This window comes from Jaculus jaculus, chromosome 4 (assembly GCF_020740685.1).
Source record: "Jaculus jaculus isolate mJacJac1 chromosome 4, mJacJac1.mat.Y.cur, whole genome shotgun sequence".
NCBI lineage: Eukaryota > Metazoa > Chordata > Mammalia > Rodentia > Dipodidae > Jaculus > Jaculus jaculus.
Genome location: NC_059105.1, coordinates 1,896,515 through 1,909,680, shown reverse-complemented (window position 1 = coordinate 1,909,680; position 13,166 = coordinate 1,896,515). Strand labels below are relative to the sequence as shown.

Below are 13,166 nucleotides of genomic sequence, written 5' to 3'. Positions count from 1 at the left end.
ACTGTAAAATGTAAAATCAGTTTCGGCAGCACTTACAGCCCCTCTGGGATGTCAATGCAGCCTAGTGCCTTCTTCAAGCAAATTCAACAGTGGTGCTTGGACACTGTCTAGGGGGTGGTTATGCCCCCTTCCCAGTCAAATGTCCATCAGAAGGTTTTGAAGCTTTGAAGCTTTTGAAGCTTTGGGTTGAGGCTCCTTGGAGAGCCATTGGTGCACTCCCATTGCTTGGGTTACCTGTGGACACTCCATGTCCCTTCCCCACCCCAAGAGAGAGCAAGTTCCACTGATTGTACTGTTAGAATGTGACCACTGATTGCTGTGATTAATAGTAGATTGATTGCCTAAGTAAAAACTGTTTTTCTGAATTTCCAGAATCTTCCAAGCAATGTACCCTCTCCATCACCTATCATCACTTGTGGCAATGGTTGTGTGAGCTTTCCACAAAGTTTTCAGTATGGAATCCTTTTAGAGTTATGGTCTAAAAAGTCTTAGTCTGTGAAGAGTCCTCAGGAACCTTTGTTTAGCGCCCCATGTTTAATGGATTGCATCGTAGAGCGTGTTGTCAGAGCGAGAGAGAGCAGAGGGCGCCTGCTCCTGCTGCACCGACTTCATGCAGCTCCTTCCTGTTGGTCCCACTGTCCTTTCTTGCCAAGCTCTCCATGCCTCTGAGAGTGAGACTGGCTGCATTCATATGCTTGGATTCTCTTGTTCTTGTACAGACCAAAGGCCAGATGAGGTCTGATGAGGAACCAGGGTCCTCTCATTGTAAACTGGGTCTGCCCAGGGCTTTCAGACACAACATCCTTGCATGGCCAGAAATTTAAAGTTAGGTCCTCCGAAAGAATCCAACAGAGGAAAAGGAAGATTTTTGCACCTCAGAATGGGTATGGACGTATTTTGGGAGTCTGCAAGAGGGCTCCACACCCCATCAGCCTGCAGCTGTGTACGTAGATGCCTCCTACCTACCTGACACAACTAGTGAGATGTGAACTTTAGCTATAGTGGGAGCAGATTTCTGTCCTGTTCAGTGCAGTGAGGGTGCCAAATGAGGCTGTATGTGCTACTAGATATTAGGGTATAGCACGTTACCCCAAACTATGCACTCGGCACGGTTCTCACAGATGCCTACTCAACATAGTACCATCAATGCATACTCAACACAGCACTCATAAACACACACTCAGCACAGTACTAAATGAATACTCCACAGTTCCCACAGATGCATTCTGAACATTGTACCAATACGTTTATACTAAGCACAATACCCACAAATGCGCTCACTAAGCACAATACTCAAAGACACACAGTAGCCACAGAGCACACTCACTAAGGCACGTGCTGGCGCATATACTAATCATGCCACCCATCTCTGTATACTCAACATAGCGCCTGCAGGTGAACATCCGACACTACCCTTAGAGGCACACTCCTCACAGGGCCGGGCAAGAGATGCTCAGCACGGTACTTATTGTGCACGAGCCTTCTCTGTGGCACCGTGAGCCATCAGTGCTGAGGCTGCACAGGGGAATCTCTGCCCCAACCTCAAGGTGAGGCACAGGTAAGGGTCTTTCCGTCATGCACATTCACACATAGCTCTACCATGACATGATATGCAACCTGAGCACACATCCTACCTGAGGGGTGAGAAGCCTCACTTGGTTGGTGCAAGGAAGGCCTTTTGCCTGGCCAGTGACTCCCAGGCTGGCTGCAGTGACCAGGCAAGCCTTGGACAGGCTGTCAAGAAGTGGGATCTTCAAGCTCTGTGGAGGAATAGTTCTGGCTTTTTGTGCTGGGGCCCAGGGTCTCGAGGGACCAATTATCCCCCACACTGCTGAGGAAGTTGTCCATGCTGCCAATTGTCTGGGCCAGTGTCTCTGGGGTAAGGTGCCCCTGCCGCTGCCCTGCCTGGGAGCCCATGGCCTTTGTTAGATGACCGCCCGCTGGAGGAGTGCTGTCCCTGTGTCACCCTGTGGCCCTGTGCTCAACAAGGGTCCTGCAGGTGTCTGTGCGGAGGCTCAGACGGTTGCCTCTGCAGGAAACCAGGCCTCTATGCCAGAGGGAGGCACTGAGCTCTGGTGGGCCATGCAACAGCAGAGGGGCTGGAGAGCAGTTTAGGGCTTGACCCAGCTCAGAATCTTGCAGCACCTGCACTCACAGGGATGGACCTGTCAGGCCTTGGCAGACCCCCTCTACTGGAGGTTGCATGCGTTCAGCATAGCTCCAGTATTGTGCACCCCCCTCCCCCCCAGTGCTCTAAGGGGGGCTCTGTTAACCTTTTACAGAAGTTCACTAGTAAAGGCTGTAAGACTTCAGTGGAAACCCCAGTTTTCAAGAGAAAAACAAATCTACTATTTGGGACATAGACATGGCTGCTGAGGGGGTTTCCTTCTTACCAGAGAAAATCACAGCTGCAGAGAATCTTGCTGGGCCTGTTGCAGGCAGGTGGGAGGTTCTTTGTATCTGCAGGTGCTGTGCTAAGTCCCAGAGGCTTTACCATCTTGTGAGCTCACTAGATGTGCCGAGGTAGAGCCCATGCCCTGAGTAGGCAGTCACCAGCAGGCTTTAGCCAGGTGAAGGTGGCCCGAGGACTGCAGACCAGCCTCATGCTTTCACTGTTTACTCAGGAACTGCACCACAGTGATGCCCTACCCAAGGGCACAGGGGCACAAGGGCCTGCCACAAGTCATAGGCAGCAAGGAAGCCTCGTAGCCGAGGCTCATGCTAAGGGCTGGCGAGCAGCAGCCAGCTTGGTGGGGCGTTATCTGAGCTGGGTAAAGGGACACCTTCAAATTCTGCAAGCCATGGAAAGTCTGCCAAATTCTAACTCCGCATTTTTCAGCAAGTAGATGAGCACATTGTGGAACCTTCCCCCTCCTTCTAAAAAGCTTCATAAACTGTGGGTTGCAACTCCTGGAGTCACAAACCAAATGTGTTTGGGGGGAGTCAGAGAAAAATTGACAATAGTGAAAAGTTTCTGAACATGCAATGACGAAAAATTAATTCAAAATCAAATGTGTAGTGAGTCTGAGGTGTTTTGGGCAGTATGCATGCATGTGTGTGTGTGCATGTGTGCACACACTTCACCAAAGCCTTGGTTCTGAGCACACAACTTGCACTTGGCACTGTATGAGCCGTCACCCCACACAATGCCATGCATTGTACCACACATAGTGAGTGAGAGCACCTGGAACACCTCAGAAATGAACGTTATGAACTGCTGTGTTTTAATGGTACATACCAAGTTTCCTGCTCTTACTGAAATAGAATCATTAAATTATAGAAGACAAAGACTTTCAATGTGTTCCTACTGTCACTATTCACCATCTAAGTGTCGAATTCGTATATCCTTGGATTGTATTGTATTGAAATGCTTGTTTTTAAAATTTCTGCAGGAGTCGAAGATGCTTGACATCTTAAAGTATCAAATATTTTGCCAAGATTTTAATTCTTAGGTAAAAATAAACTAGCACATCTACTTTATTTGCTTTTGTCCTTTATAAATGATAGAATTATAAGTATCCTAACAAATAATTACAAAATAAATTTCTTCACAACTTATTATCAGTGAATGTTTGATTTGTATTCCTATTTTATATACATATATATCCAGGATTGTGTAGAAATTTCTCAGGTGAAAAGGAATCTCAAGTGGAGAAAATATAAGAAACCCTGTTCTTGGATGACCCCTGGGCATGCCATCCTACCCTTGTGTCCAGTGCTCAGGCCGGGGGGTGTTCATCCTTCCCCTGAATATCCCCGATTCTCCTGTATAACCCTTCTTGTCCCCTGTCCATCTCTCACACACGTGCCAAATGGGCCATCAAAGCACTGACTGCTGGGTAAAGTTCACCCCACCTGCTGGGCCTATGAGTGCTCAGGTTCTTACTCTGCCTGTCACACCTGACCATGCTCAGCACTCTGCCGCTGGCCTCTCCCCACTCTGTGAGCACCAGGCTCCCTTCTCTCCCCTTCCCCTGCATCTGCACCCTGTGTCATATTTCATGCTGTTTTCTTCCTTTCAGCTTCACTGTTGCTGGAATTACCTAGAGCGCCTTCTTCATCTCCACTCTTCACCACGCATCACTTCTAGTTCTCTTTTAAACTCAGTGTCTCAATCAGGTGGCCTTCCTCAACCCCGTGTTTTCTTCCCCTTCTCTTACCCCGGAAATTCACTGTGCTCTTCTGCTTTGCCCACCATTTACCACCTCCAGCTGCTGTGTCCTCATTGGTCAAGGACCGCTAGTCTGTGATGAGCAGCGTGCTCTACTGGTTTCTGAAATGGGAAAGGATATTTTATTTCATTTACTCTGCAAATGTGTGTGGTTGCATGTGTGTGTGCAGGTGCACATGTATGTGTACTTTTGTGCAACTTTGGATATCACTCATGTTCCATCCACCTATTTTTGAGATAGTCTTACTGGCCTGAAATTTGCCTAGTTAGGTTAGGCTGGCTAGCCAGCAAGGCTCGGGGATCTGCTTGTCTCTGTCTCCCCAACACTGGGGTTACAAACTCATGTCATCAAATCCTGCTTTAAAAAACCGACAAAACAAAGCATAGGTTCTGGAGCTTGAGCTCATGTCCTCCCGCTTGTGAGGCAAGCACTGTGCCGACTGAACCTTGGCCCCGGCCTGTGGAAGGTCATTTTAAAAGGTAAAGAAATGCACTCAACTTTACCAAGTTCTATTTTACTCACATGCTAAAAGCCCAGCCTGGAACTATGACACCAACCCCACCTACGGCACTCCCTGCTGTGAACTGAAGGAGAGAAGCAGATGCAGAAGAGGCTCTTCGAGTGCAGCACCACAGCAGTGCATGTTCCACAGTTGCAAGCCAACCGTTTCATCACCAAGGCTGTACGTTCTCAGAGACGGCTCCAGAAAGCAGAAGTGTCCCCTCCTATGACAGGGCTCCACTCAAGCCCATGGCCTTTCTCAAGGCATCTTTAAACTCCGCGTTCCTCAGGCAGTAGATCAGGGGGTTCAAGATGGGCGTGAGGACAGTGTACAGAACAGAGATGAGCTTGTTGGAACTCCGGGTGTCAATGGCCTGAGGCCGCACATACATGAAAAGCAAGGCCGTATAGAAGATGGTGACGACAGTGAGGTGGGAGGCACAGGTGGAGAAGGCTCTCCAGCGGCCCGTGGCAGAAGGGATGCGCAGCACGGCCAGCGTGATGTGTCCATAGGACAGAACAGTGGCCAGGAGCGGGAACACCAGGATGAGGAAGGCCAAGATGAAGTCCACCAGCTCTGCAGTAGAGAAGTCGGTGCAGGCCAGCTTGAGGATGGGGGAGATGTCACAGAAGAAGTGGTTCAAGACATTGGAGCCACAGAACGTGGCACTGGAAATGAAGTAGACCTTGATCATAGAGATGGTGAAGCCACTTGCAAAAGAGAAGGCCACGAGCTGGACACACAGTCCTGTGGTCATGATGACTTGGTAGCGTAGGGGGTGGCAGATGGCCACGTAGCGGTCGTAGGCCATGGAGGCCAGGAGCACACACTCAGTGCACACCAGGGAGCTGAAGAAGTAGAGCTGAGTCATGCACCCGATGAACGAGATGCGTTTGCGCTGCAGGAGGAAGCCGTCCAGCATCTTGGGGATGATGTCACACACATACCAGATCTCCAAAGTTGACATAATGCCCAGGAAGTAGTACATGGGCCTGTGTAGGGAGGCACTGCTCCAGACAGTGAGGATGATGGTCAGGTTCTCCACCAGCACAAAGAGGTAGGTGAGCAGGAAGAGGAGGAAGAGCGCGTACTGAAGCCCGGGGCCTGTGGGGAAGCCCAGCAGGATGAATGCACTGACCTTGGTGACGTTCTCCCCCTTCATCCTCCTGCACCTGCAAAGATCAGCGAGGCAGTGGAAAGCAGCCGAGAGAGAGAGAGAGAGAGAGAGAGCGGGAGAGGTGCAAGTGAATTTGGCCCAAGGATGGCACAACTGGCTCTTGCAAGCACCAGGGAAGAAGAAAGACACACCCTACAGGCTCAGCATTTAGCAGCAGGTGGCATGAGTTCCATGTCACCATGAGATTGGGCTCTAGAAAGAGTGTCCACACCCCTCTACCTCCCACATATATATATCACAGTGACTATAGGCTGTGTAATTTGTGATCTGGAATCCTCCAGTGAGCCCATGGAAAATCCCTGGCTTTCATGCTTCTCCAGGCAATGAGCCACGATGGTCAGGGTCACCTGGGTTTATCGGTTTGTGTCTTACTATTTCTTCTATATTAGTCGATGGTGAGCCTTTGTTTGGCTTCAAAGGGGACTTTCATAAGGAGATGATACCAGCAGGGCTCCTGGTTTGGTGGGTGCTGGGTCCAGGCTAGTAAAACCAGTATAATGCAAGATCACTGGGTTAGCTTTACTTTTTCAGTGAAAACCTAAGAGTCCAGAAAACAATAGAGAAGTGTCCAATGGCAGGGTGACGGTATGTGACCAGTGTGCAGTGTGTGAAAGTGGCAGTGAGCTGAGCTTCTGACATCTGTTCTGAGTGAGGACTCACAAGCCCCCTTCAGTGTGAAACTCAAATGCCACATAGCTGTGGGAGATGCAACAGTGACCTTGGGCCAAGCATTCCTGTAGGGAAGGGCTGCCATGAAGGGAACACACACCTTCCAACAGCCCTCAGTGCTGCGGACCCTGCTGGGGTAGTGACACACTCAGGGCAAGTATCAGCCGGTCCTTGTCAGCTGGGTGGGGGGGAGAGGGATGAAAAATACTTATGTGGGAAAAAGGCAAGAGCTGTTTACATACATGAGGAAAACCCTGGGATGACTAAGATTATAATAGCTAAAATATATGCTTTGCCTTATTTCAAAGGAGGAAGTCAAGACTATTTTATGCTTGGAGTTTTTAATTAGGGTAACATGTTTTTAAATTTATTCAGGGTAAGTAATAGTTCTTAAAAGGATGTTGAATTTATATGTGTTGAAAGAACAATAAAAGGATATAAGATAAAGGAAATAAACACATACAATTAGATATAATAAGATGCACATGGTGGCACATGCTGTTAATCCCAGCACTTGGAGGTTGTAGAGAATCGCTGTGAGTTCAAGGTCATCCTGGACTACAGAGTGGGCTAGGGTGACACAGCCATGACTGGATGCATGAGGACAAATGGAAACAGGAAGAAGTCACTGGGCAAGGAGAAAGACTCCTGCCTTTAGAAAGAGAGCCTACCACATGACGTCTGCAAGTCACACCTGAGCACGCAACCCCACTTGGAATTAAAGCCTCCATTCAGGCATACAAAAGAAAAGGAAGCATGCTTTCAAAATTGTTAAGTAAAACTCATGCTCCCAAACAGTGGATTGCACTTACCTGTCTTTCAGCAAAAAGTGTGATTTCAGCAGATCAGAAAACTACAGAGAAGTAGAAGTAGGTAGAGATGGAACAGTTACAGTGGACTTGATTGCACATCTCTACTTGACCAATCTCTCAGGTCACAATAAATTGGGTTTATCTGTATTGTGAGGTGCAGTGTTGATCTGAGTGAGGGCTACTAAACTCAGCTCCTTCGAGAATGTCTTTCTTACAGCCCTAGAGAAAATGTGGAGAAGTCATCTGTAACAGCACAAGAGGCTCAGTTATTTCTTTTTATTATTTGTGTTTATGTTTTAGTGGGTTTTTTTTTTTTTTTTTTTTTTTTAGGCAGAGCCTCACTGTATAGCCCAGGCTGATTTTGAAGTCAAGATTCTTTCCTTGTCCCCTGAATGCTGGGATCACAGATGTGACCCTTCACTTAGCTTAGATTCCCTGTTTTCTCAAGTGAAATTGCAGAGAAAATTGAAATTAGCTAGCATCAGAGTAGACCCAACTCCTAATCACAGCAAGGAAGGGTACAGCCAACTGCTCCCTGCCAGGTCAGCGAGGGCCAGAGCAGCCAGCACACCACACACAACATGCTGGTACTGTGTGCATTAGATGCAGCCCGAGCCGTGAGGCTAGCACTGTGGACAGCCTCAGCAGGATGCTTTTGTTATTTAACCGGTAAGGGAAACGGAGTACTCAACTCAGAGGGATAATAAAGCAAATTGAGGAAATCTAAAATCAACTTAAATTCCTTAAGAAAAGAGGAGCATTGATAAGTAGCAGCAGAAATTTGCTTTGAGCTGAGAAGGATGGGCAGTAGGGAAGACAGACACTCACATAGCCTTAGTGGTTAAGGAAAAGTGGGACTCCTAAACTTAAGGAGTGGAGAGCCTCAAGTTGAGAGCCAGGTAGGTGTCTCACCCCGGCCCTCTTAGACCCTCCCTCCCAATGAAAAGAGGTGCTGTTAGTAAGAATATGAAAGGTGACCCTGCAAGGGTGACTGCGAAGGGCTCATATGAAAGGACTGCCCTCTGAACAAGCAGAAAGGGTCACCAGATGCTGCGCACAGCTGAGGATGCCTCAAGGAAAAGCCGTGGTCTCAGATGCTTCACTGGGAACCTCCGCTCTGCTAGGCCTTGTTTCTTCCCTGGTCATGTGAACCACTGCGGTGCACAGTGAGGCCAGGGCAGGGGCAGGCCTGGAGTGCATACAGGCAGCCAGGGATGTCCAGCTAAGTGTGTGGGCCAGGACCCCAGGGTTGGTATGGATGGTGGAGGAGGACATAAAGGACCTTAGGGGCCATCATGAGATTTTGACGCTCATTCTGATGAGCAGTGAAGTGACCCACCTCCATTCTAAATGACCCCTGCAAAGAACAAGAAAGGAAGGGGGAAGTATGAAGCTACTGGTCACCTCAGGAGGAGGCAACTCGGCTCAGGCCATGGCCAGTGTCCTGATGTGTCCTAAAGGAAGCCCAACACGTTTCCCTGACATAGTCCCAGGAAGAAACAAATTGACAGCAAGGAGAAAGACGAGAGACCGGGTGTGCCACAAGGGTGCAAGTCGAGAAGAGGGGCCCACGCTGAGGCAGGAGGGTGGAGGTAGTGCTAAGAGAAGGGGCTGGAGAGATGGCTTAGCGGTTAAGCACTTGCCTGTGAAGCCTAAGGACCCTGGTTCGAGGCTCAATGCCCCAGGACCCATGTAAGCCAGATGCACAAGGGGGCACACGCGTATGGAGTTCGTGCATGCCCATTCTTTCTCTCTCTCCCTCTTTCTATTTCTCTCTCACTTTGTCGCTCTCAAATAAATAAATAAAAATGAACAAAAAATAATGACAAAAGAGAGAGAGGGCAGGTAGGGGCACAGGACTGGAAAGGGCGGTCTGACTGATAGCAGGAGGCCGCTGGTGATCCAGCGGGGAAGCGCCAGGAGCGTCTGGGAGCAGAGAGCGCATCTCAGTGGAGGAGGCACAGCAGAGCCGTGAGGCTGGCAGGAGCAGAACCCTCTCAGGACACACTTGGGAAGTGTGGAATACAAAGAATGGCCACTAACTTCTCATCTTTTGGCTCCCTGTATGTCAAAGCTTATTTCCTTTGAAAGCATTATGAAGCTCAAACCTGTTGCTCACAGACATAACAGAAGTTGCACATTTACCAATAGTCAACAAAAGTCTTTCTAGAATCTTTTGGGTGAATGTCAGCACCTAGTAGAAGCCTGGGAAACATGCCCATCCTGAGGTCAGAGCCACAATGGAGGGGAACAGGCAGGTGCCAAAGGTCACCATGGCAAAGTCTGAGAAATGGGGGACTTGGAAATGTGGAACACCTGCCCATGCCACACCTGTTCCCACAGATTCCCAGCCCCATCCAGAGTCCAGGCCAAACTATGTAGGAGGAATGAGGATCTCTATGCCAGGATGGAGTTTGGGATTGACCCAGAGTCTAGGATTGGAGGCAAGACTGCATGTGAGTTTTTATCACAGTTCAGGGCTAGGGCTGCTGTCCCCACAATGGGGTCAGGAAAAGGGGATGTCTTGCTTTTCAATGGGCTTCTCTCTCTCAGCCTCTGTGCCCACTATGCTGGAGCAAGATGGAGAAGGGAGCTGCTCTCAGCATGACCTTGAGTCCGTTTTCTAGGAAGCCATGTAGTTCTTTCTGGTCTCACCAACAATGGGACAAGTGAATGAGAGATGGGAGCAGGAGGAAGAGGGACAGCAAAGGGGCAGAGAATAGGCGGGGCACTTCTGCAGGCTGCTGCATGCTCTGCTCTGATCATCACTCGAAGGCAGGGCACAGCAAAGGTGAGGTTCTGAAAATAGCAGCACCAGCTGGCTTGCAGCCTCGCCTGCCCTGACAGCACATGGGGCTGGTTCTCCGCTATAGGGCACTGGAAATGTGGCCTTTTTGATGTCCCTGTCCCCTGGGTCCCTCCACAGGCAGGCGGGAAGGGGCACGTGCAGGTAGACAGGTAGGTGGCCATGAGGGTGGGCAGGGAAGAGCAGGCACCAGCATTCGCTATGTTGAAGTGTGGTAGTTTTGTCTGTTTTTCTGGTGTGGGAGTCAGGGAGAGATCCAGTAAGGGGCAGGCAAATAGAGGGGAGGAGAGAGGGAAATGGGAACCGTGACTGGGGATGGGGTTAGCATGCAAGGAGAGGGTGCTGGAGAGAGTGTGGGCAGGGGGCTGGGGCAAGGGTCACCTACATGGCAATATCATGTGTGGGGCCCGCAGTCTCTTACTCAGAGAGGATGCCATGAGAACCTACCTTGGAGATCTGCAGGAGTCTACTTGTCCATCTCAGCCTGGTGCATCCTGAAGATTCGTGTCTGGGCACTGACACCTGCGGCTGGCTGGCCTCTGCTGCAGCCTGGCCAGTTCTAAGAGCAGCTTGCATGCTGTGAGCCAAAGCTGGTTTAAAGAAGGCACCAGGGGGGAAGAAGGGAGGCTTGGCTTCCTTCCCCAGTGCAGGGATGTGGGACTCCAGGGTCCAATTACCCCACAGTGAAGTGCAGCCACCCCATACTACCAATTAGCTTGGGTCCTCTGTACTGGACAGAAAGTGGCTAAGAGGCAGGCCAGAGCAGGCTGGTAGGAGAGTTGTCATTTTAGCATCACTGCTGCTCGCCTCCAGCATGCTGTCTGGGCATGCACGCCCTTGGCAGAACTATCCACTCAGTCTCTGGCCACACAAGCCCTATTCTGAACACAGCTTTGGGGGCTGGAGAACCTTTCTAGATACAATGGCCAGGTCTAGTCCAAGGAAAATGTGAGATGGGACCTTGCTCAATCCCTCAATTCATGAGTGACATCACTCACCGCCATTCTGTCCATCATCTCCTCAAGCTGGGAAGAAGCCCGCTGTCCTGGTTGAGGACACAGCAGCCCTGCCCTGCACAGGAACCCTGAGTGGAGGGCATGAGTGCATTTCTCTGTGCTCATCATCCACTAGCTTTTCCTTGCATTTCCCCACTGCTAGGAAAGTTGGGCAGGGGCGAGGATGGCTCTCTGGGGCTGGCTGACATCTTCCTTGAGAAATGCCATGTCAGGCCTGTCCCCCTTTAAACTGGGTTCACAGTATCTTTTATTGATTTGGAGGAGTTCCTTATTCATACTGTCAGATAAGTTTATAGTAACTTATGTCTTTCTATTTGTTTGTTTGTTTGTTTGTTGGTTGGTTGGTTTTGAGGCAGGGTTGTACTCTAGCCCAGGCTGACCTGTAATTCATTCTGTAGCCCAGGCTGGCCTTGAACTCAGGATGATTCACTGATCTCAGCCTCCCGAGTTCTGGGATTACAGGTGTGAGCCGCCACCCCAGGTGTGATGTGTGCCTGCATGTTTTCCTCCTCTAGGCTGTGTCTCTCCATCTTCTCACTGAGCAGCCAATGCACCAGAGACAGGAGCCCATCTTTCCCACAGACCATGAGCTTTAGGGACAGAGGCTCCTTTCCAGCTCCAGAAGTGAATATTAATCAACCTAAGCCACTGAAATGAGCCATCCTTCCTTTGTAAAGTCCCTAGGACCTCGGGGTTCTTGGAATAACCTTGGGTGTCCCCCATCATGCTCTTCATCAGCCATGGAGAGATTCTCACTCTGCTAAGGGCTCCTTGATTATCCTTCCTCTAGATGAGTATTTAGGTGTTTTTTTTTCTTTGAGACAGAGTCTTTTGTAGTGCAGGCTAGCCTTGAATTCACTGTGTAACCAAGAATCACCTTGAATTTCTGCTCCTGCTGCCTCCACTTCCCAAGTTGGGATTACAGGTGTACATCACCTTCAAACACCACCTGTACGGAATGTTTGACTTCTCAAGAGCAAGGACATCACACTGCTTTGTTCTAGAAGCCATCTGGACCTCCCCTGTGCATACCCAACATGTCCCCCTTCTCTCCATTTGTCACTGGCTGACTCAACTGTGTCCCCCTTCGAAAGGGTTGTTGGTTTCAGGCACTGAGGGCTTGTCTAGATGGCAGACTTAATGTGCCCCACCCAAGGGCCCTTAGCAACACCTTTTCAAGCCAGGAGGTCATAGGCCCAAAGGAAAGATGCCTCTCACCCTCCAGGCAGCCCAGTGGCTTCCCTCCTCAGGTTTCCCAGACACAGAGAAGGCGCAGCCCACCTCTGCGGCACTCAGAAATTCTGGCCCAGAGTTCTGAAGAGATCTTGCACACTGTCCCCGTTTCTCCTAGGAATCATCTCTGACTCCAGCAGCACAGTCTGCAGTCCCTCGGCACTGCAGCGGGAGGGAGGAAAAGGTCATGGTGATAGGAGAATGTGGTGGAGCCAACATGTCCCAGCCCTCCCCAGACGCCCAGATGAGGAGGAGTCTATCTTTGGGAGCCTCCTTTCCCTTGTCATTGAAGACAAGCAGATTCAAGAAGATGCGTCAGGCAGCCACAGGGCTGTTCTACCCACTTCTATCCATCGGTTCTGAGGAGACACACAGAAGGCCACACGACCATGACACGGCACCTCCCTGCTCACCACTGGACAACACAACTGCGAAATGTCTCCTTGATTTGGGGAGATGCATCTCCATTGGTACAGGCTGGCCAAGCAGTTCCAGGCTCTGCCCTTTGTAATACATATGCCGCCAGGAACACAAAACTTAGGCCAGGTGAGTGTCCCTTCAGGTGGGTGACATGGAGCTCCAGCCGGTGGGTCTCCCCGGAGTCTGCGTGCAGCACCACACACTCACCCCATGGCCCCACCCTGCTGGCCGCCTGAAGGGAGTGCACCAGATGTCCCCTCATTGGCCCCACATGTCTCCCAGTCCTGTAAGGACATCAGCATGTCCTAATAGAAGAGACGCTCAACTCTGCACAGTGACATCTATAGGCCCAATCTTGG

At 50.1% G+C, this 13,166-nt stretch overlaps 1 protein-coding gene across 1 annotated transcript; it reads right to left on the bottom strand.

Moving 5' to 3' along the window:
* Nucleotides 1-4,897: 4,897 nt before the first annotated feature.
* Nucleotides 4,898-5,836, bottom strand: LOC101612998 (olfactory receptor 6B3). The gene has a single exon (XM_004667831.3). The coding sequence runs from the start codon at nucleotides 5,834-5,836 to the stop codon at nucleotides 4,898-4,900; it is 939 nt and encodes a 312-aa protein (XP_004667888.1).
* Nucleotides 5,837-13,166: the final 7,330 nt, after the last annotated feature.

Excerpts from the sequence above, each read along its gene's own strand:
- LOC101612998 (XM_004667831.3), bottom strand. The coding sequence starts at position 5,836 with ATGAAGGGGGAGAACGTCACCAAGGTCAGTGCATTCATCCTGCTGGGC.